Source organism: Cheilinus undulatus, linkage group 20 (assembly GCF_018320785.1).
Source record: "Cheilinus undulatus linkage group 20, ASM1832078v1, whole genome shotgun sequence".
Classification (NCBI taxonomy): Eukaryota; Metazoa; Chordata; class Actinopteri; order Labriformes; family Labridae; genus Cheilinus; species Cheilinus undulatus.
This window is the reverse complement of record NC_054884.1, coordinates 10,597,864-10,618,770: the sequence shown is the minus strand read 5'-3', so window position 1 is coordinate 10,618,770 and position 20,907 is coordinate 10,597,864. Positions and strand designations below refer to the sequence as shown.

Sequence of the window (20,907 nt, the reverse complement as noted above, 5' to 3'; positions counted from 1 at the left end):
CTTTGTGACCCACTGCTGGAGATGAGCTGTCGTAGTACTGGTGATTACCCTCCTTTACAATCAAAGTATTGCATCAAACACTTGAGTTGTAAAATAGTTTGGTGATACAGAGTTTTACAGGTTATACAAGGGATCCAAACAAATCTTTTTTCAGACTTTTTTCCTCCCCATGTTTTAGTGTTGTCATGATGAAATCACACCATTAGGGTGTCTTAAGGATCATCGAACAGTAATGGTTAACTTTCATTCAACCTATTTTAGCTTTCTCTGGAAAGTCGCTCTCAGTAAAAACAGAATAAGGTATGAAAGAAGCTTTTTTACACATGTAAAATTGATTAGATTAACATCTAACTGTCAACCACATTCTTACTTACTTTGTTCAACAGTAAAAAAAACTTCCAAAGGAGCATTACAACAGGTCTACTTCATAGATAGATAGATAGATAGATAGATAGATAGATAGATAGTCGTTTATTGTCACTGCATTGTAAAAATGCAACGAAATTGTGTTTGGCAGTCTCCTCTGTAGCAGCAAACACAGTGGTCCAAGCAGTGGTTAGAAATCCGAAGCCTCACATCATCCATCCTACTGGCGATGGAGTGGGCATCCGGAAGAAAGATGCTCAGTACATCAGGTTTGTGTGGGGCCCCTCTTAGCCTAACCTGCAGCCTGGCTTGTTTGCCCCACTTTGGCGTTCTCGCACAATGCCGTCACTGCCTCCACCCCACTGGCTGTAGGTGTTGTCCTGCTCCACGTCCTCCTCCTGTCAGTCTCCAAACGCCCGTTCTCCAGATAATCTCCATCAGGAAAGATGTAAACTCCGTGGGTACGCTGTCAGTTCTGGTGTAAGTGTAGGGCTTGGTTTTTTTCTGCTAGTGATGGAGTGCCAGGCTGCTGCGTTCATACACGCCGCCCCATGCTACCTCAGTAGGTAGCATTCAGTAGTCTCCTGTTGATCAGGCAGTGTTCCATTGCAGTTACTGGCAGTTGTTGTTAGCTTTTAAGCTAGCCAAGAGTTGTAGTTGAGACTGAGGTCTTCTTTTCACCTTTTTTTGTTTTTTTCTTGATAGAAATTTCCTGTTCTTTCTCTCAAAAGTGTCCTGGACCATCCATCCTTTTTTTTTTTTAAGATTTATTTTTGGGCCTTTTCATGCCTTTATTTGATAGAGGAAGGACAGTGGATAGACTCGGAAAATGGGAAGAGAGTGGGGAGAGACATGAGGTAAAGGGCCTCAGGCCAGATTCGAACCTAGCGCCTTAAACCACACCACCATCTGCACGCCCCCTGAACCATCCATCTTCTTTTTTTTCACAGGTTTCAACATATGCTGGCAACTTAATTGTGAAAAACACTACAAGTCCAAGATATAACTTGAGAGTGCATCTTTCTTGCTGCCAACTGCTCTGATTGCCCAGCAACAATCAAGGACAACTAAGTTACACAAGGTGATGAGTCATTAATTCCATGCGGGCAACTATGTAAATCTATTAAAACAATTATCAACAGACTGAAAATAAAATATTAATCCTGTTCAATAGGCTGAAATAGCCTAGTAGATAAACAGGTCTCAGAACATTAACTTATTTTCCATATGCAACTGAACTGACACGGCTATTATCTGTCGCTGAGGAATTGAATCCCCAAACAACTGAAATCATTCAAGTTTCTTGCTAAATCTTAAGTTTTTTTCCACTAAAACCACATTTGAATATATCATATTTTATTAACACTGCATTCAGAAAGTATTCAATCCTCCCTCACTTTAATGTTGCAGCCTGATGAAAAAATTGATGTATTCTCATTAATCTACACTCAGTATCCCATCATGACAAACTGAAAACAGAATTTGAGACATTATTTTGCAAATTTATCAAAAACAAATGCTGAAATAGAATTTAGCTCATTTCTCTTGATCGTTTTTGAGATGTTTCTACACCTTCCTGCAGAAAAAAAGTCTATGTCTGAGCTCAGAGACAGGGAAATTTCAAGACACAGATCTGTGGAAGGCTACCAAAAGTTTCTGTCACACCGAAAGTTCCCAAGAGCACAGAGGCCTCCTTAATTCTCAGAAAGAAGAAGTTTGGTAAAACCAGGAATCCTCCAAGAACTGGTTGCCTGGCCAAACTAAGCAACTGGAGGAGAAGAGCCTTAGTAAGAGAGGTGACCATCCTGCTTTGCTTTCACACTAAGCAGGCTTTCATGTGTCTTGCACCAACCTGACATTCCCACCTAGCCACTCTGCAATAAAGCCCAGATTGTTGGATGGCTGCAGTAATGGTTGTCCTTTTGAAACTTTGTCCCATCTACACACAGGACCTCTGGAGCTCAGTCAGGGTGACTATCGGGTTCTTTGTCACCTCTCTTACTAAGACCATCCTCTGGCCAGGTGACCAGCTCTTAGAAGAGTCCAGGTTGTGTCAAACTTCTTCCATTTGAGAATTACTGGGGCCACTGTGTTCTTGAGAAGCAGCAGAATTTTTTGTAGCCTTCTCCAGATCTGTGCCTTGCAACAATCCAGTCTCTGAGCTCTGCAGGCAGATATGTCTACGTCATGGCTTGGTTTTAGCTCCGATATACATTGTCCAATCAAGTTAATCTACCACAAGTGGACTCCATCAAGGTGTAGAAACATCTCAGGAAAGACATGGAGAAACAGGAGCAGCCCGAGCAAAATTTTAAGTGTTTTTGCAAAGGGTCTGAAATCTTCGAGTACAGAGTTGTTGGAGAGGTGTTAACAAGAGGCTATGGCGATAGGTGACTGGATACATTTATACATAGGTATTCCAATTGAAAACTGGCCAACAGTTCCTGATCAGTCTTTCTCTGACTGCAGCAGTTACATCACTCTGATGAAAAGACATTAACAGATGCCATTGTTCTAGTGCTTGTGTTGGTGTTTTTGGAATCAAAATAAAACATCTGTAATGAAAAACAGAGCAGTGCAAAGGCAGGCCTGGGTGAGCACTACAGTTCCTAACAGCAAAATAATCAATTCACTTACAGAGATGCTGATGCCCAGACTTCCTGATATCTTCCTGAGCTCAACAGAGATCTCCTCCATCCTCCCACAGTTCAGAGGGCTGTCCTGTAAGCAACACTTACATCAGTCTTTACACTATACAACACCTGTCTACATCTAAATCTGTCTTTACTAGTAATCAAAGACAACAATGGTCATGAATCTTGACTAAAAAGTCACTTTTATGTGGGCAAACAAAAACAATCATGTTTAATAACAGTAGGTATTTTGTGTTGTTGATATTGATTATGACTATGACTTAAAACAGCTTAACCACTATGTGATACTACCTGTGCACCAAGGGCGCGTACTTCTCGGGGGACAGAAAGCCTGTTGCTGGTCTTTGGTGTCATCATGACTGAAACAATCTCATCCAGGCAATCATCTCCCAATCGTCCATCTGCCAACAGTGTACTCTGGGACTCATAGTTCCTTATCACTGAAGATCGCACACCGATAGGGCTGAGGCGGGCTGTGGATAAAAACAAAAGTCAGTCCATGTCATGAAAAAAAATCTGTTTCTATGGCTGATGGTTTCCCATAAATGCTCATTTGCCAGAACTGAGATCAATACTTCTCTTGGGTTTGAAAACATAAACGTATATTGGATAGTTTTTACAGCAGGCTGCCCAGCTCATGGTGTTTACAGTTCTTTCTCTGTAATTGAAAGTTGCAAAGGTCAGCCTGTCTAATCTCACATTAGGGTTTGGGCACCTCAAGCAGAGCAAATTGGCAACTGAATAAGCAGGTAGGCTTAGCTTGGCACTAAAGCAGGAACTTTACCAAGGAAGAAGGAACCTATTGAGAAATGCGTTTTGATCGCTGAAACCATAGTCCCCCACGAAAAGTCCTTTCCTTTGGGGTAGTACATTTCAAAAGTCTAGGAACTTTGGGGTCTAGAACTGCTGAGACTGAGACTGAGACTTGCTTTCAGTGCATTCTTCTCAGCATGTGGATTAATTCTCCTGCTTCTGTTATGTAATTATGAGCTATTAGCTGTCTATAGATCTAAAGCTGATCTTAGTAGCACCTTATTTTAGTGGGCCCTAATTACCAAGTGACTTTATAGTAATATATGGTAATTATAGTGTAATTTCTCAGAAATAAGGTGGTAATTAAGGTCGTAATTACCTAATAAGGTTTTTATAAAGTTTTAACTCAGTAATAGTACCGAAGCATTTACCAAGTAATGTATTAATTATTAAGTAACTCCAGAATATTGTGGCAGTTCTCTGGTTAGGTGGTATTTTATCATAACGCTTACCCTCTAACCCCCCCCAACTCTTGTAATATTATGGCAGTTTTCTGGTAATTAGATGATATTTTACCCTAACCCTAACCCTCTTAATACTGTGGCAGTTCTCTGGTAATAAGGCGGTATGTTACCCTAACCCTAACCCTAACACTTGAAATATTAATGCAATTTTCTGGTTATTAGGTGATATTTTCCCTTACCCTAACCCTTGTAATACTGTGGCACTTTTCTGGTAATTAGGTGGTATTTTACCCCTACCCTAATCCTCTAACCCTTTCCCTTGTACTCTTGTGGCAGTTCTCTGGTAATGAGTTGGTATTTTACCAAGTTTTATCTTAGAAATAAGATGATAATTTTCTCTAGAAGAATCTTTATAATCCCAGAGTACTTTATTTTGGCCCACTTAATTAAAGTGAGTCCTCCCAGAACAATTTTCAAGTATTTTGGGGGATTAGGGTTGGGATTCCAGTTAGGGTAATATACCACCTGGTTACCAGAGAACTGCCACACTACTGAAGGAATTACTGGATAATTAACAATTATTACTAGATAAATACTTCCTTAATTTACCACATTTCTGGGTTATTAAATTATCATGTATTGCTATGTGACTTCTGTGCCTTCTGCCATTTAATATGGAATCAGTGTGTCCCATAGTAATAAGAAAACTATTATCAACAATAAAAACTATCAAGTGATAGGAGGAAAATATGAAAAAATGTCCTATGCAAAAATATATGGCTAACTTTACTGACTAAATATCTTCAATCTGCCATAAATCCATTGTAGCATGATTCTGAATATGAGGCTGCAACAAGCTTTATGCTATAAAGGATGTGGCTGGGGTGGTGGAGGTGAAGCTTTGCCAGCAGCAGGAGCAGCGTGGTGTATCAGCATTAATGCAAGCAGGGATTAGTGAGAAGTACGTCATATTCAAATGGACTGCTGCGTAGAGAAAAAGCTGTGATTGGCTGCTGGAGCTAGGAGGGCGATAATCGAGATCAGCTGGCCATCAGCTGATCATGGCTGGGCGTATGACTACTGTGTCCTGTATGAACTAACATTAAGCTTCATATATGTCGTATTAAATCAGTCCCTCTTTTAAAATGTGTTTTTACTCTGATTCATGAGTCACATGGGTCACCTCTTCAGGTCAGGATTAACTTTGGAAGATTAGAACCCTTAAATCAGTCAGACAGGGGCCAGCATGTTTACAACACTGCTGTAAATACACAAATTTGGCTCTGTCTGGTCGGTTGTACAACTGTGAAGGGTTCAGGTACCAGAACTCTGCAAGGACATTTCAGAAAATATAACTTGTAATCTATAACTTATACATTATTTGTTGAACATCTAATTTTGAAAGTGAAGCAGGGTTCACTATATTAGATGTGAAATCCTGTCAAAACAGTCATCAGTAATGGGGAGCCGCTAGTGTTAGCTACTTGAAAATATTATTTATCTACTTCTGCGGTGGGTGGGAGTTCCACCTATAATCATATCTAAAAGGAAAGCAGTTTAACTGTAAAGAAGAGAGACTTCAGTCGGACCATTAAGTGTTAAAAATCATAGCAGACTCAGTTTGAAATGATAACAGTTTTGTGAAATGTGGAGGAAGGAATTGTTTATGCCCTTGAGAGCAAGACGAGTCAACAGAAACTGACATTTTGCCCTAGGACAAACAAGTGGGATGATGGTATAAACAAAAACATAACAGTTTTGACACATCATGTCATATAAAACAGAAAGCATAGCAAAAAGTGCAAAGATTAAAAGCACCAAAAGGAGCTACAAGACACAAAGAAAGGAAGGAAAGTCACAGATCTACCTAATATATGTTAGGAAATCAAAGCAGGTACATCTGTAGAACAAGCTAAAGCTAAACCCCCAACATTACATGCAGACAAAGGAGGGTAAGGGGTCACAGCTCAGTATCTTTACACACATTCGACACACACATGGTGCACCTTTTGGCTGTGAGATAATGAGCTGCACCTCCTCGGGGCTGCTCTGCATGACCTCTGCTGCCTCACTGAAAGTGACACCCTCCAGGCTGATGTGGTTCAGAGAGATCAGGCGACCACCTGAAAGCAAAGGTCACAGTAAAATGATGCTGGTGTTCGGTAACAGAGCAGCTTAAAGACAGCAGTAACACCTCTAACCACTACAACCACCTGTTAGCCTAAAGACCTGTGACTGAACCCCCATGAAAACCTCACATGCTCTTTCTGTCCTCTTTTGCACTTCTCTGCTACTGCATCTGTGTTCTTAGAAACAGTCTACTTCTAGATGAAAGTCAAAGAAAAACCTCAAATTCAAAGGATCTACACCAAAATGGTATATCCAACATTTTAAAAAGTAATTACAAGAGATTCAACTCAACAAAATTGTTATTTCTATGACATAACTTATCAAAAAAGTTTGATTTCTTAATGTAAACAAACATTTGCAAAACCTAAAATACACCAACATGTACACTGTGTTCCTGAGGTTCTAAACGTCAACATGATTCTTTACCTGGTCTGATGCGTCCATCTTTATCTGCAGGTCCACCAGGCACAATAGAAGCAACAAAGATTCCCAAGTCGTAATGCCCCACTGTGTCTTCTCCCACTATAACTATACCTGTTAGAGCACAGACAGCAGACATTGATAACAGACTGGTTGATGATTTGATGCAATCTGAAAACTTTTCAATTGGTTTTGTTCATGCATTGTGTATGAAATCCAACAATTTAAAAGTTCTTCTTCTCTACAGAGCAAAGCCACATATGCTTGAATAAATGCACATAAACAATTGTCAATCTGAACATCTATTTAAAATAGTAAATGCACAGTGCTTGTCTGGTCTCCTAAAAGTGCTTTTCTCCATCTGCTAGGCAGTCTGTACATCTCTCTGGTGGTCACTCTCTGAGACGCTGTTTATATCAGAGGTGCTGTAATTTGCCTGTACAGCGCAATTCCAGTTCTAGATTTTTTTCTTTTGATTCATCTGTATCCATTAACAAAGTGTTGTAGTTACATTGATGAAATAACACCATCGCAACCATTACAGGCTAAGTGTTATTTCACAAAAAAATCATAGGGTTCTTACACATAGACCCAGTTAAGAAGTAGATACACAAACAGGGGCTCACTTTAGCTTCGTTAGCTCTAGCTAAAGCTAACATAGCTTAACTAGCAACATTATTGTTGTTACTGCATAAGCCAATGTAGCTAAGTAAGCTTTTGCAACGGGAGCTTTAGCAATTGTAGCCAAAGCTAAAGGTAGCTTTAGTTACATTCGCTATGTAGTTACATTAGCTACATAGCTATGTTGTATACATAGCTAAGTTGTCTTTGTAGGTTGCACAGCAAGCGTAGCTATGTGAGCAACATAGCTTTGTTATCTACGTAGCTTACTCACCAACAGAGCTACGTAAGCTACACTTGCTGGGTTAGAATGTTTTCATGAAGGACAAGCCTTTGTCCAGTAAGCACACTGTCTACTCTGCTTTATTAAAAGTTTTTGGCTGCACAGCTGGCCTAGCGGTCCAATGCGCTACCCATGTATGCGGGTGGCCCGGGTTTGAATCCGGCCCGTGGTCCTTTGCCGCATGTTTTTTCCCACTGTCATTCCATTTCCGACTCTATCCACTGTCCTCCTCTGTCCAATAAAGGCACCAAACCCCCCCAAAAAAATGTAAAAAAAAAAAAAGAAAAAGAAAAAAGAAAAGTTTTTGCAGGTTTTCTAAATTTTATTTAGAAAGTGTAGCATTTATTTTCATTCTGACAGAGTTGGCGTCTCAGATGAACAGTCTGTGAGAGTGGCCATCAGACATGCAACCAGACCCCTCTCCTATTTTCAACACATCACATGCACACCACAATCACAAACTGATAGCAGAGACTGGTCAAGTGTTCGTAAGCACGACCTTATTTCATTCATATGCATTCACACACCACTGATGCAACAGGAGCAAAGGAAGGTTCAGTGTCTTGCCTGAAGACACGCTGACAGACGACCTTATGGGCTGGAGATCAAAACTCCAACCTTCCAGCTGACTCCACCACTGAACCAAGCTGCTCCCAGAAGGGGAGCATTGTAACAGCAATTCTAACGAGGCACCCCCATATTATGTTTATAGTAAGAACAAGTCTTAAATACAAATGAGAATTCAATCTTACCAAGGCCAAGCTTTGGGTCTTTCCTCAGAGACACACAGATCACTTCTCTCTCTGACGTCGACATGAATTTTGTTGGAGTGTCTGTAAGACACAAAGACGAATAATAACATCAAACCAATTTAAAAAAGTGAAAATATCCACACTATAAAAAACTCACACCATGTCATTGCAATGACCTTTTGCAGAGTATCAGCCCACATGTATTGCCATCTAAACATGACACGGCAGTCACTTGTGTTAGGAAATAAAGCATCCTAATGGAAACAAATTGTTAGCACACATGCACCCCAGAGCACCATCATTTTCTGAATTGCGTGTTCACACCTGTGCCTCAAGGCAGCACGTTTACCTGAAGTTTGCTAATCAGGTAAGGGAATGATGGAGGAGAGTAAAATACCAGGGGGGCTTGTGGGAAAGTTCTGCATGAAGTCTGGGTGACAGATTTAACTGTTTGCGTTCACACAGGCAGCTCATCTAGATAAGTCAGGAAATTTAAAGTGTGAATATGGCTTGAGTTTCTTTGATTGGCTTTTTTTTTAAATTCAAAACCCATAGTGCACTGCTGCTGAAGTTTGGATTTGAGACCCAACATTAATCACATTTTGGCTTCTTGGACAAATGGACATTATTTGGTGATTTTCTTCTACTGCAGTATGTGAAAATTAAATATAAATATATATATAAATATATAAATATAAATAGAATATAAATATCAGCATGACTGTCTAGTGTGAGCGCACCTTTTTTGCGTTTAATAGTTGAAATGTGTTATCTTGTTACCTTGCATTCTTAAAAGGCATACATTTGAAAATGCATCTCAAAGACAAATGTCTGCCTTTGCATGCAAAAAGAGACAACTGACAGTTTTCTTTTATGTTCTGACATAAATGATACTCTACCTCTGGCTGCTGGGGAGCCTGAAGGTGCTTCAGATCCGCTCTTTTGAGAGCATGATGGGGAACGCATACCAAGGCTGCTGCGCTGACTGCTGGAACAGGTGCTGCAAATATAACACAGATAAAACAAATGTGATAGTCGTGAGGGATAATGGTCAACAGAAGACATTACTCAGAATAGAGATGTTGCTTTCATACAGCTCGGGTTTGATTGGAATACCTGAAAGAAGAAAGGACTATTTACATATAGAATAATTACCATCATGTCCTCCATCATCCTCACTGTTTCAATGGGGTTCAGGTTTTTTGCTGAACATTCAAAGACTTATACGACATCTACCTCTGTTCATTGAGGCTCTGGCGCTGCTGTTTAATTCGGGCCTCGATCCTCGCTGCAACATCATCACACAACTTGGTCAGGGACTCATCTTGAGGTGTGGTGAGACCGCTGTCGTCCTGAGGCGTCTCGGAACAAGAGAAGGACTTGGGTCGGCCACTCTGAGCCCGACACACTGCAGAATACTGGACAATGTTCTCCTCTGGAGGTGAAATTAAAAACCACATAGGACACAGTCAGAAGTCAGCGAGAACTGTGTGGCTATTTAAAGGATATTGCTGTAGTTTTTGAGTAAGGTTGTGTAAGGTACTTGGCAACAGTAGTGCCATTAGCCTCCAGTGGTTGCAGTGAGCGTTGGCCCTACAAACAGGATGGGTTTTGGTTAAGTTAGGCTATGCATTGAGCAGATGGGTACAGTTTCACTGCGTAATTTAGAGAGTTTTAGGTAAAAATGGGCCAAAAAACAAAGCTGGCTGAATTATAAGCTAGCTTGAAAATTTTTGAAGCGTTTTATTTTTCACTCAGGAAGCCTCTGTGTTCGGCACAAACAGCTGTTCAGATACCCTGAGGCGGAGGGACACATAGCTGGTAGCCGAAGCTTGCATCGCAAAATAGTGCCAAACACAAAGGCTTTTTGGGTGAAAAATAAAACACTCAAAAAACTTTCGGTACAGCGTCCAGTTGATTCAAACCTTAAATTTCCTAAATTATGCAGTCAAACTGTACCCATCTGCCACATTGTATAGCCTAGCTTCCCCAAGCACATCCTGTTTGAGGGGCTAATGCCCTCTGAAATAACTGGAAGCTAATGCCACATCTATCGACAAGTACCTCAGACAACCCAACTTCAAAAATACTGAAATATCCCTTTAACAGCCTTCTGAAAATAGTGACAATATTTGATATATTGATGCTAAAAAGCTTTAAATATTAAGGCAGTAACTAACCTGAGACCAGGCTGTGGCTGAGTTGGCGAGAGTTCATCTCATTGTTGAACTTGTGTTGGGCTGAACAAAGGTTGCACAAATATTTTGCAATCTTTGACCTCTCTGCGATGAAGGTGTACTTCTTATTGCTGCCTCTGCTCTCTATTATAAATTTACGGCGCTGCAGGAACACAAAGATAGGATTTTTAGGGTATGGAAATCTGAAACATAACAACAATATTTGCAATTTGAGAGGAATCTTTTTTTGAAAATCACTGAACTTACACTTGATGAGATAGTCGAAGTCTCCCTCCAGAAGAAATTCTGGCTGGTTGACCGGCAGCCATCTTTAACCTCGTAGATGGTGACTCCTTTGGCACAAACACCGAGGATTATCTCCCCTTCTGAAGGCTTTTTCTCACGAATCACACGGTGGAAAAACACACCGTATTCAGGCAACTGCTGACACACCTAATAACAGAAAGAAAACGTCAAATGCTCTGCTGTGGCACGTTTTCTTAAGACTTCAGAGAAAAGCTTTTTAGGTACATTTTAACATTTTCAAATTTGACTATTTTGTTACCTTGAGGAACTCGAGCTCCGATTCATCAGGAAGCATCTGAGAATTGTTGGTGTGAAGTCGTAGCAGCTCCCCCTGAATATATGGCAAGGCACGTTTCTCCATCACACTCTTGGAGACATACTGGTCAGGGCGGTAGTAGTTCCGACCGTAAACCTGATTGAAACACACACCAGAGCAAAACAGTGATATGTGATAAGCATCACAGTGTAGTTGTGTTTTTGTAAATGTTTGAAATGATAGGTTTTAATGTCAGTAATAATTTTGACTTAATAAAGCACTGTAGTGTTGCTGTCATGATGGCGTGAATTCTAGTGTCCCATCTGTTAATTGCAGAAACTCAAGTGAGCACAGCATAGTGGGAGATCACGCTATCTTGAACTCCACAGTTGGCTTCATTCATCCAGCCTTTGTAACACCTCTGTTACAAACTCTGATACACACCTTGAAATTCCCCCATTAACTTTTCCAACGGTATAATTGCATTACCCACCAGTAATTCCCCATACTTTTGCTTTGAAATTAAACTAACAATGGATTTTAAGGCTGGGTTCAGTTAACCTAAGATGCTATGGTTACATAATTTATTTTAGCATGTATTTTTCTGGGAAAAAGTCATTGTTAAGTTTCAATTTATATTGTACAACCTCAGGCATGATGTCTCCATACTCCGTCTGCAGAGCCAGACCTCCCAGAAAAAGAGCCGTCTCCTCATGGCAGGACAGTCTGTCTTCTATAAGGTCTCTCCTGAGCTGAAGGTAATACTGGTGACGGGTTTGTTTGTGCCTGATAGAGAGAAAAACAGCATGCATTAGAACTATTCTTTAGAGGCAAATTTGGTGAGCAGTTTTTAAAAATAATGTAATAAATTTAAGACTTACAAAAGAAGAGAAATGTCATTAACAAAGAATTTAATCCTAAAGAAAAGGACAAAGGTGGTTGTAGGCACTTTTTTCCAGCTATCTGGAGCAACTTTGGAAATCTTGGTATCATTGTCCACAAAGAAAAATTCATTATCTGATGAGAGAAAGGAGAAAAGAAATAGTTAGTTGGTTAAAATGTCATGACTCCCTACAGTATAGTACATTTTTAGATGTTGACCTTTGATAAATTTGCACTCATTTGGGTTTTTGCTGGTAGTTGTGCAAAAAAATTGACTGTGGAAATCTTCAAACAAAGGCATAGGTTATCTAAATGTTCAAATTGGGTGTTTAAATGAATTCAATTTCTTTTCAAAACCCTCAAGAACAAGTGCTTTAGACCTCCATCTGGCAGTGTGGTTTTTAATTAGAGAAAATTAGGCCCTATCCTGGGACCTCATGCTCCATGGGCCTCATTATTTAGCTGATACCAAATAGGAGGTACGAGGTATAAGTCTAACATTATGTTCAGTGGTTAACATTCAAACTTTGATTGTAAATAAGGTGTTCGGAGTGAATAAAATAGCTTTAAAACAGATATCTGAAAAGTCACTTAGAAAGACTACTGGCCCCAACAGGCTAAAGCCCCACAAAAAGACCCAGGGAAAAATAATGACAAAAAAAATGTTGGCAAACAAAATTGTAAAAAGTGGTTACAGGGTAGGGGAAAAAGAAACAAAAATTGGATACAAATAGCAAAAATAAGTCCCCCTATGATGGATCAATAAAAGTTAATTTTATTTAATCTTTAAAAAACAGTTTAAAAATTGTACAAAAAAGTGGCAAATATGGGTGAAAAGTGTCATCAAAAATTGGTGAAAAGCGACGGCAACAATGTGTAAAAAGTGGCAGCAGCAATGTGTGAAAACAATGGCAACAATGGCCAAAGCAGTGGCAACAGAAGGTGAAGGGGCGGCAAAAATAGACAAAAAATGGTGGCAACATTATGTGAAAGCAGTTGCAACAATGGGCAAAAAGCAGCCAACATGGGCTAGAAATGGCAGCAATGTGACTACAGAGGTATCAATGGGTGGAAATCTATGGCAACAGTGGACAAAAAGCAGTGGTAACAATGAGAGAAAAGTGGCAGCAACAATGGTGAAAAGTGGCAGCAACAATAGGCGAAAAGTGTAGACAACAATGGGTGAAAAATTGTGTCAACAACTGGCCAAAAGTGGTGGCAACAACTGGCGAACAGTATTAGCATCAATGGGTGAAAAGCAGCTGCAACAATGGCTGAAAAGCAGTGGTCACAATGGGAAAAAAGTGCTGGCAACAATGGGTGAAAAATGACCAGTATGGGCAAGAACAGGCAACAATGAGTAACAGAGGCAACAACAGGCTACAGTGGCAAAAATGTGTAAAAATTGGCAAAAGTTGTAAAAACAGGATTGATGAATGGATGGACACTTTACTTATCCCAAGGGGAATTCAAATTGGTCAAATGTGGAAAAAATGGTGGGAAACAATGATGAAAAGGAGTTAAAAAGTGTCTTGAAAGACGTGATTTAAACATCAGAACCCAGTTACAGTTTCACACAATTTAAATGTCCAAAATGAAATAACTGTTAGCTTGGACGTACCAATGCTTCTGATCCAACACACATGCACTTACATCATCAATCAATCATAACTGGGGAAGGTCTATTATCTGGGTTTTTCAGGGGTCTGGCAAATTCTGTGGGCAGGCCTGTTTGCAGGTACTGTTGGGTATTTGGAAATCTATATTTCAGATTTGTGTATGTCCCGTAGTTCTCTGGCTTTGCGACTTAAAAAGAGATTCTTAGAAATATTCTGCTCACTTGCTAAGATTGCTTGTGGCTAAATAGAAAGGGCCTCATATTGGTCTTTGTCTAATTTTCTTTCTTCATACTCCACCCTCACAGATTCATTCTTACCATCAATATAAGCAAGGCCAAAGTAGAAATGTTCCATCAGGTTGGAGTGAGCAACAATCATGTCAAAGACGTCCCCTCCTCTGGATTTCACCTCACACTTGACCAGGATGCTCTGACCATTCGGCATCACCACACTCAGTTCCCTCTGAGTGGTTGGAGATTTTCCTTTCTTTGACTTCATGTAGAAGTAAAAACAGGGTTAAATACATTATTTGGCTTTCATGACAGTCTGTAGGACTAGATTGTACTGTACTCATCAAGCAAACAGATCCACCAACCATACAAGATACAATAATGTGTTTTCTAGAACTCACCACAATGGATCCAGGCAGTTCTAGGACAACCTGAGGCTCATCTAGCATCCTAATGAATTCTGGGCCCAGTTCCTGTAACAAAGTACAAAGCAAAGAAAAAGATACCTTGAACTCCCCCATCATAAAGTTTTAATTATATTACCAAAGACTGTGTAAAGACATGGACAAAGCAGCTTGGTCTGAAAGGTTTAGATGGCATGAACATTCCTTATAGTTGTATTCATTTTAATAGCCAGCAACAACCTGTTGAGTTGAGTCACTGGGACAAACAAAAGGATGCAAAAATGTTTCAATTCAAATAGAAGTCTGTCAGAAAATTACCCTTCTAGTCGCTGATTTATAACCAAAGCAATCATTTTGATTATCACTCTATGAAATGAAGAGCTACTTTGAAAGTCTTCTAACTAAGCAAGCGTAGCTCACGTAGCTCTGTTAGCTACATAAGCTATATGGATAACGTAGCTACATAGCTAAAGCTAAGCTCACAAAGTGGCTATGTAAGTTATGCAGGTACGTTCTTTAAGTAGCTACATTAGCTTTAGCAATGTTTGATAAATACAAACAAATACATTGGCTTACTGTATGTAGTAATGTTAATTATATACAGTGCTTAACAAATTTATTAGACCACCCTAACCCAAACCAAAGTAAGGTTTATGCCACAGCTGCCCTAAATTAAGAGCATTGGTAATAACCAAAATCATTTTTTATGTTTCTGCAATGGTTAATACACCAATATGTAGAAGCTCTGTAACCCAAATGATATTTTTGATACTAAAATATAATTAGAGTCCGAGGACCCCTTCTAGCAGGAGCTAGAAGGGGTCCTTGCCCCTATTGTATCTGCTCCGTTTCTTTCTTCTTCTTCTTCTTCTTCTTCTTCTTATTATTTCACAAGCTCTTTAACCCTTAATTTGACCCCCTAAACATGTTCAAAAACTCACCAAAATTGGCACACACCTCAGATTCGGCCAAAAATTTGATAAAATGAAAAAATTAACCCCAAACATGCCAAAATGTGCTCTCTAGTGCCACCTAGGCACACTAAAACGGCCCTCACGGCCAGTAGGAATGTCGTAGAAAGATCAAACCAACGTTGAAACGCTCGTCTCATCGAGACCCACAAATCACGCACTGACACCCCTAACCTATCTCAAACAGGAAGCCGGCAATTTGCCTTTCAAAATAAAATTTTCCACACATATATCCCATATGAAGTAAATGGGAGAGATGGTGCATTTTTGTGTGTTAGCGCGCGAAGCACGCATGAATGTGTGTTTGTGTGTCTCACAGATGCAGGTTTTTTGAACATTACAATAAGCTTACCCTGCAGCTGGTCATGTGACTCACCGAAGGCAGGAAAATGGAAAGTCTAATACCCACCCATTATAAAGTCTGAGGCTCCTGACAGAGCTGCAGGGACACACCTCAGTCTAACTTTGAGCAGGTCAAAGGGTCAAAGAGAGATGAAACCCTCAAAGTGGAGGTCTAATGGGCATGAGGGACGTGCAACAGACCGAGGACCCGTCCAATGCTGCTTGCAGCTTTAATTATTATTATTATTTGCCGTCAATGCACGGACTTTTGAGGCCCTTAACATTTCTGAATCTGCAGAAACTTTGCACGTACATCTGGTCTCAAGAAAATTCTGATATTTTTTGGGTCTCCAACATGAAAATTCAGAATTGCAAAAATAGCGCCCCCTAACAGTTTTCAAAGTTAAAGCCCCCTCCTTTGACTTTGTCGTAGATTCATAACATTTTTTGTGCAGGTGCGGCTTGGGGAGATCTACAAAAAAGCCTGTTGGGCCTACACTCTATCTCCAACAGGAAATCTGCCATTTTGAATAAATATGCAAAAAAGGGTCAGTTTTTGGCCTTTTCCAGGGGGTCATATCTGGATTAACTCATCCGATCGATTTGCACTTTGGCACAGAGGTAGATGAGACATGGCTGATGAAAAGTTATCCGGGGTTTTCTCATTAGTCGAAAGGTGTGGCCATGGCAAGCCCTCAAATTTGCATACGTCTCTGGTAAACAGGAAGTTGTTTATAACTCAGCCGTGCATTGTCCGATTGGACTAATATTGCTCAGGTATATTGACAGTCATGGCCTGCACCCATTCATAAGGTCTGATTTCTTACAGATCAAAGCACCACCTAGTGGTAACAGGAACAGCTTTAGTTTTATTTTATTATTTGTGTCATTTTTGAATCAAAAGTGTCTAACAGACTGGACAGACTGATTTTTTTAAACAAATAGAGTAAAATACAATACTGGGGGCCCCTGCTCCTCACTTGAAAATATCCAAATGTTGTAGCCCAAAGCTGCAAAATAATGCAAGTAAATTTTATTTAACCATAATAAAAATATAGCTCATAAATGGGAAAACGATGGTTAAAAAACACATTAAATGCATAGATATTTGTAAAAACATTTGTTGCTTAAGGGGGGCCTTGTGTGATATTTTTTCTGGGGGCCCAAAATCCCTAGCTATGCCCCTGCGTAGAAGTACAGAAGAATGTATCTTAATGCAGTTTGAGAAAGAGAAAATAAGCTGAAAAATTCTTTGTGAAATTAAAGCAAACTTTCAATGCAAATCATGATTTTCAACCTGGGTTTTAATGAACATTTCTGCCCAGTTGTCATTTTAAATTTATAATAATTTGTTTAGTAAAGTGCCCTCTTGGGAGGCAAAATTTGTGTTAAAGTGCCCTCTTGGGAGGCAAAATACACATTAAAGTGTCCTCTTGGGAGCCAAAACAAGTGCTAATGTGCCCTCAAAAGCCAAAACACAAGCTAAAGTGCCCTCAAGAGCTAAAATGGGTGTTGAAGTGCCCTCTTGGGAGCCAAAACACATATTAAAGTGCCCTCTTTGAAGGCAAAACACACTCTAAAGTGCCCTTGAGAGCCAAAACGCACGTTAAAGTGCCCTCTTGGGAGCCAAAACACATGTTAAAGTGTCCTCTTGGGAGCCAAAACACACTCTAAAGTGCCCTCTTGGAAGGCAAAACACGTGCTAAAGTGCCCTCGAGAGCCAAAATGTGTTTTAAAGTGCCATCTTGGGAGGCAAAATGCACATTAAAGTGTCCTCTTGGGAGCCAAAACGTGAGCTAAAGTGCTCTCAAGAGCCAAAACGTGAGCTTAATTGCCCTCTTGGGAGCCATGATTCATGTTAAAGTGCCCTCTTGGGAGCCAAAACACACGTTAAAGTGCCCTCTTTGGAGGCAAAACACACTCTAAAGTGCCCTTGAGAGCCAAAACACAAGCTAAAGTGCCCTCTTGAGAGCCATAATGCGTGTTAAAGTGCCCCCTTGGGAGGCAAAACGTGTGTTAAAGTGAAAACAAAAACACACTCTAAAGTGCCCTTGAGAGCCAAAATGCGAGCTAAAATTTCCTCGCTCCTAAATATCCCACAGTCAACTGTCAATAGTATTATAACAAAGTGGAAGTGACTGGGAACGACAGCAACTCAGCCACCAAGTGGTAAGCCAGGTAAAATGATGGGTCAGCGGATGCTGAGGTGCATAGTGCGCAGAGGTCGCCAACTTTCTGCCGAGTCAATCGCTACAGACCTCCAAACTTCATGTGGCCTTCAGATTAGCTCAAGAACAGTGCGTAGAGAGCTTCATGGAATGGGTTTTCATGTCTGAGTTTCAGGTTAGCTCTCATTTAGCCTGTTAGCACATCAGCTACTACCATTTACCAGTCAAATAACATCGTCCACAGAGAACATCAACAACCATCACAACTAATAGCTAACCACTGGTCTGTTATTGTCCGACATCAAAACTCAGCATTTCATATGAAAATGGAGTCTTACTGTCATCAAATTTTTTATTTCTAGAATTTTATTTCCTTGAAAATTTCCCTACTTATGTGGGGAATTCCATATTCAATATGGCAGGCAAACAAGCTTGATCAGCATAGCAACAGTAACTAAGGGGGGGTGGGGCTTAGCAAAGGGGAATTCCGTTCTGTCCTTTAATGACGTGACATGAAAGACATGAAAGCACAGTTCTTGAGGATGAGGCTGCTCAGACTGTGAGTTCATTAAACACTTGTCTACTTGTCCGTATGCTGAGTACGATTTTTGAAGACATCTGACCTGATATCAATTTTCTGTTATTCAGAAACAGTCAGAAGATTTTTTTCACCACTAAATACATAAACCAGGAAAAATGAGAATAAAGAGAAATGGAAGAGTGGCGCCAGCCACAAACCAACAAATTGGGAAGGCGCCGGTGATGAGAAGGACCAATGGTCCATATAGAGGGAGTGATTTGAACGAAGTGATGAGGCTGCGACAGACCCTCAACCGAGAGAGGGGGCAAAGAATACGGGAAAAGAAGGCGCTAATCAAAGAGTTGGAGGACACCAAAAAGAAGGTGACTCAATTGGAAAAAGACAAGAAATATTATAAGAGCCGATGCACTCAGCTGGAGAAACAGCAGAATGGCAACGTCTCCATGCAAGGACAGAATGGAAAGAGGTACCACACCGAAGAAGACATGCAGGTGGACAGCCCCGAACCCATGTGCACGAGTACAGCTGACTTACAAAGAGAATGGGAAAGAAAACGTCTCAATCCTGTGCAACAAGAGCTGAAGAAAGCCAAAGATGATCTCAAAGCGCTTGACTTGAAATATCAGATGCAGTTCAACACCATGAGAAGTGACCTGCAGAAACAAGCGCAGGCCTACGTTGACCAAATGTGTCAGGAACAGGCTGCCAAACAGGACGCTATGCAGAAAAAGCTGGCAGAAGAGAGTCAGCGACACAAGGCTGAGATCCAGAATGCTGAACGGCAGTTGGACGCCTTTAAAAGTGACCTGCAGAAACGAGCGCGGGTTTACGCTGATGAAATGTGTCAGAACCAGACCGCTGAACGGGACGCTCTGCAAAAAAAGCTAGCAGAAGAGAGTGAGCGCCACAAGGCCGAGATCCAGAATGCTGAACGGCAGTTGGACACCTTTAAAAGTGACCTGCAGAAAGCAGCGCAGGACTACATTGATAAAGCGCGTAAGGACCAGGCCGCTGAACGGGACGCTCTGCAAAAAAAGCTAGCAGAAGAGAGTGAGCGACACAAGGCCGAGATCCAGAATGCTGAACGGCAGTTGGACACCTTTAAAAGTGACCTGCAGAAAGCAGCGCAGGACTACGTCAATAAAGTGTGTCAGGACCAGGCCGCTGAACGGGATGCTCTACACAAAAAGCTGGCAGAAGAGAGTGAGCGCCACAAGGCCCAGATGCAGGACGCCAGACAGCAGTTGGAGAGCCTTCAGCGTGAGCTGCAACAGCAAAAGCAGGCTCACACTGACAAGGACTCTCACTTCCAGTCATATGTAACATCCTTAATGAATGAAAACACCACACGCTGTCAGCACATGGCAGCAGAGAACAACGCCCTGCTGCAGAAGGTGCAGACGCTTTTGACAGAGGTTGAGAACCAAAAAACCCAACTCCAATCCCAGCGTCCCAACCAGAAAGATTTCCAGGAGCTTCAAATGGTGTACAAAAACAGTGCTGAGGAATTTGAAGCTCAGATCCTGCAGGAGAGAAATACCAGCAACCTTCTGGAGGAAAAGCTGCAGAGAATGGAAGCTGCTCATAATAAACTGATTCAGAAGTATCAGTCTGATGTTCTCTCTCAAAAACATCAGGCTGATCAGCAGAAAACATCAGAGAGCCAGGTCATCAAGCAGGACGCCCCGCATCAGACGTCTGCTCAAGATGTTGCCATCCTGCAGCAGAAACTTGAGGAGAAGGAGAAGCAGCATGCAAAGCAGCTGGAGGAGCTGAGGTCCCAGCTCACCCTCCAGCTCCAAGAAATCACAAAGCTCTCCAAAGAACTCCAGGATTTTCAAGAGCTTTTCATGCCTCCAAAAAGGAAACGTCGGCGACTAGAGGAGCAGTGAGAGGCAGTTGAGACGAGAAATTCAGAAATGTGAAGAAATCATCTACAGTGCTTAACAAATTTATTAGACCACCACCCAAAGTAAGGTTTATGTTTCTGCAATGGTTAATACACCAATATGCAGAAGCTCTTTAACCCAAATGATATTTTTAATGCTAAAATATCATTAATATTGTTATCCATGAATTTTCAAATTTACTGATTTACAAAAAAAGTTGAAAAAATACTAAAGCACATTAATATTTCTTGATTAATATGTCAAATTATAGTTATTTACTTGCATTTCTGAACAGAAAAATTAGTTTCAGTGGTTGAATGTTAATTTCTGACTTCTCAGAGAAGCCCAGTGAGCCAGCTCAAATTTGGGTATAAAAAGGTGAACTCAGTTTGAAATTCCTCATTCCTGTTCAAAATGGTAAAATGTGGAGAGCTGACTGAAAATGAAAGAGTCAGCATTAAAGCACTTCATGATGCTGGATGGTCTTTGGGACAAATATGACAGGTGGTCTAATAAATTTGTTAAGCACTGTATCTGAATGACTCTCGCCTCCACCTCTCCACCTCAGTACACAGTTTCCAAAGGGAGCATGGTGGTGCAGTGTTAAACACTGTACAAATAAAATAAAGAAAACAATAAAAGACCTTCAATGTTACATTCCTGCATATAAAGTTTTATT

At 40.7% G+C, this 20,907-nt stretch overlaps 1 protein-coding gene across 1 annotated transcript in view; it reads right to left on the bottom strand.

Annotated features, from left to right (window-relative positions):
- frmpd2 (FERM and PDZ domain containing 2) overlaps positions 1 to 20,907 on the bottom strand; it is a 50,033-nt gene that overhangs the window by 13,157 nt on the left and 15,969 nt on the right. Inside the window, exons 10-23 of the mRNA XM_041816368.1 lie at positions 14,315 to 14,386; positions 14,001 to 14,175; positions 12,064 to 12,199; positions 11,830 to 11,968; positions 11,186 to 11,338; positions 10,888 to 11,073; positions 10,624 to 10,783; positions 9,680 to 9,878; positions 9,343 to 9,443; positions 8,444 to 8,524; positions 6,794 to 6,901; positions 6,244 to 6,360; positions 3,309 to 3,493; positions 3,004 to 3,099 (exon numbers count right to left, since the gene is read on the bottom strand). Of these exons, the coding sequence (XP_041672302.1) occupies positions 3,004 to 3,099; positions 3,309 to 3,493; positions 6,244 to 6,360; positions 6,794 to 6,901; positions 8,444 to 8,524; positions 9,343 to 9,443; positions 9,680 to 9,878; positions 10,624 to 10,783; positions 10,888 to 11,073; positions 11,186 to 11,338; positions 11,830 to 11,968; positions 12,064 to 12,199; positions 14,001 to 14,175; positions 14,315 to 14,386 (1,908 nt within the window). The remainder of the gene's footprint in view (positions 1 to 3,003; positions 3,100 to 3,308; positions 3,494 to 6,243; positions 6,361 to 6,793; positions 6,902 to 8,443; positions 8,525 to 9,342; positions 9,444 to 9,679; positions 9,879 to 10,623; positions 10,784 to 10,887; positions 11,074 to 11,185; positions 11,339 to 11,829; positions 11,969 to 12,063; positions 12,200 to 14,000; positions 14,176 to 14,314; positions 14,387 to 20,907) is intronic.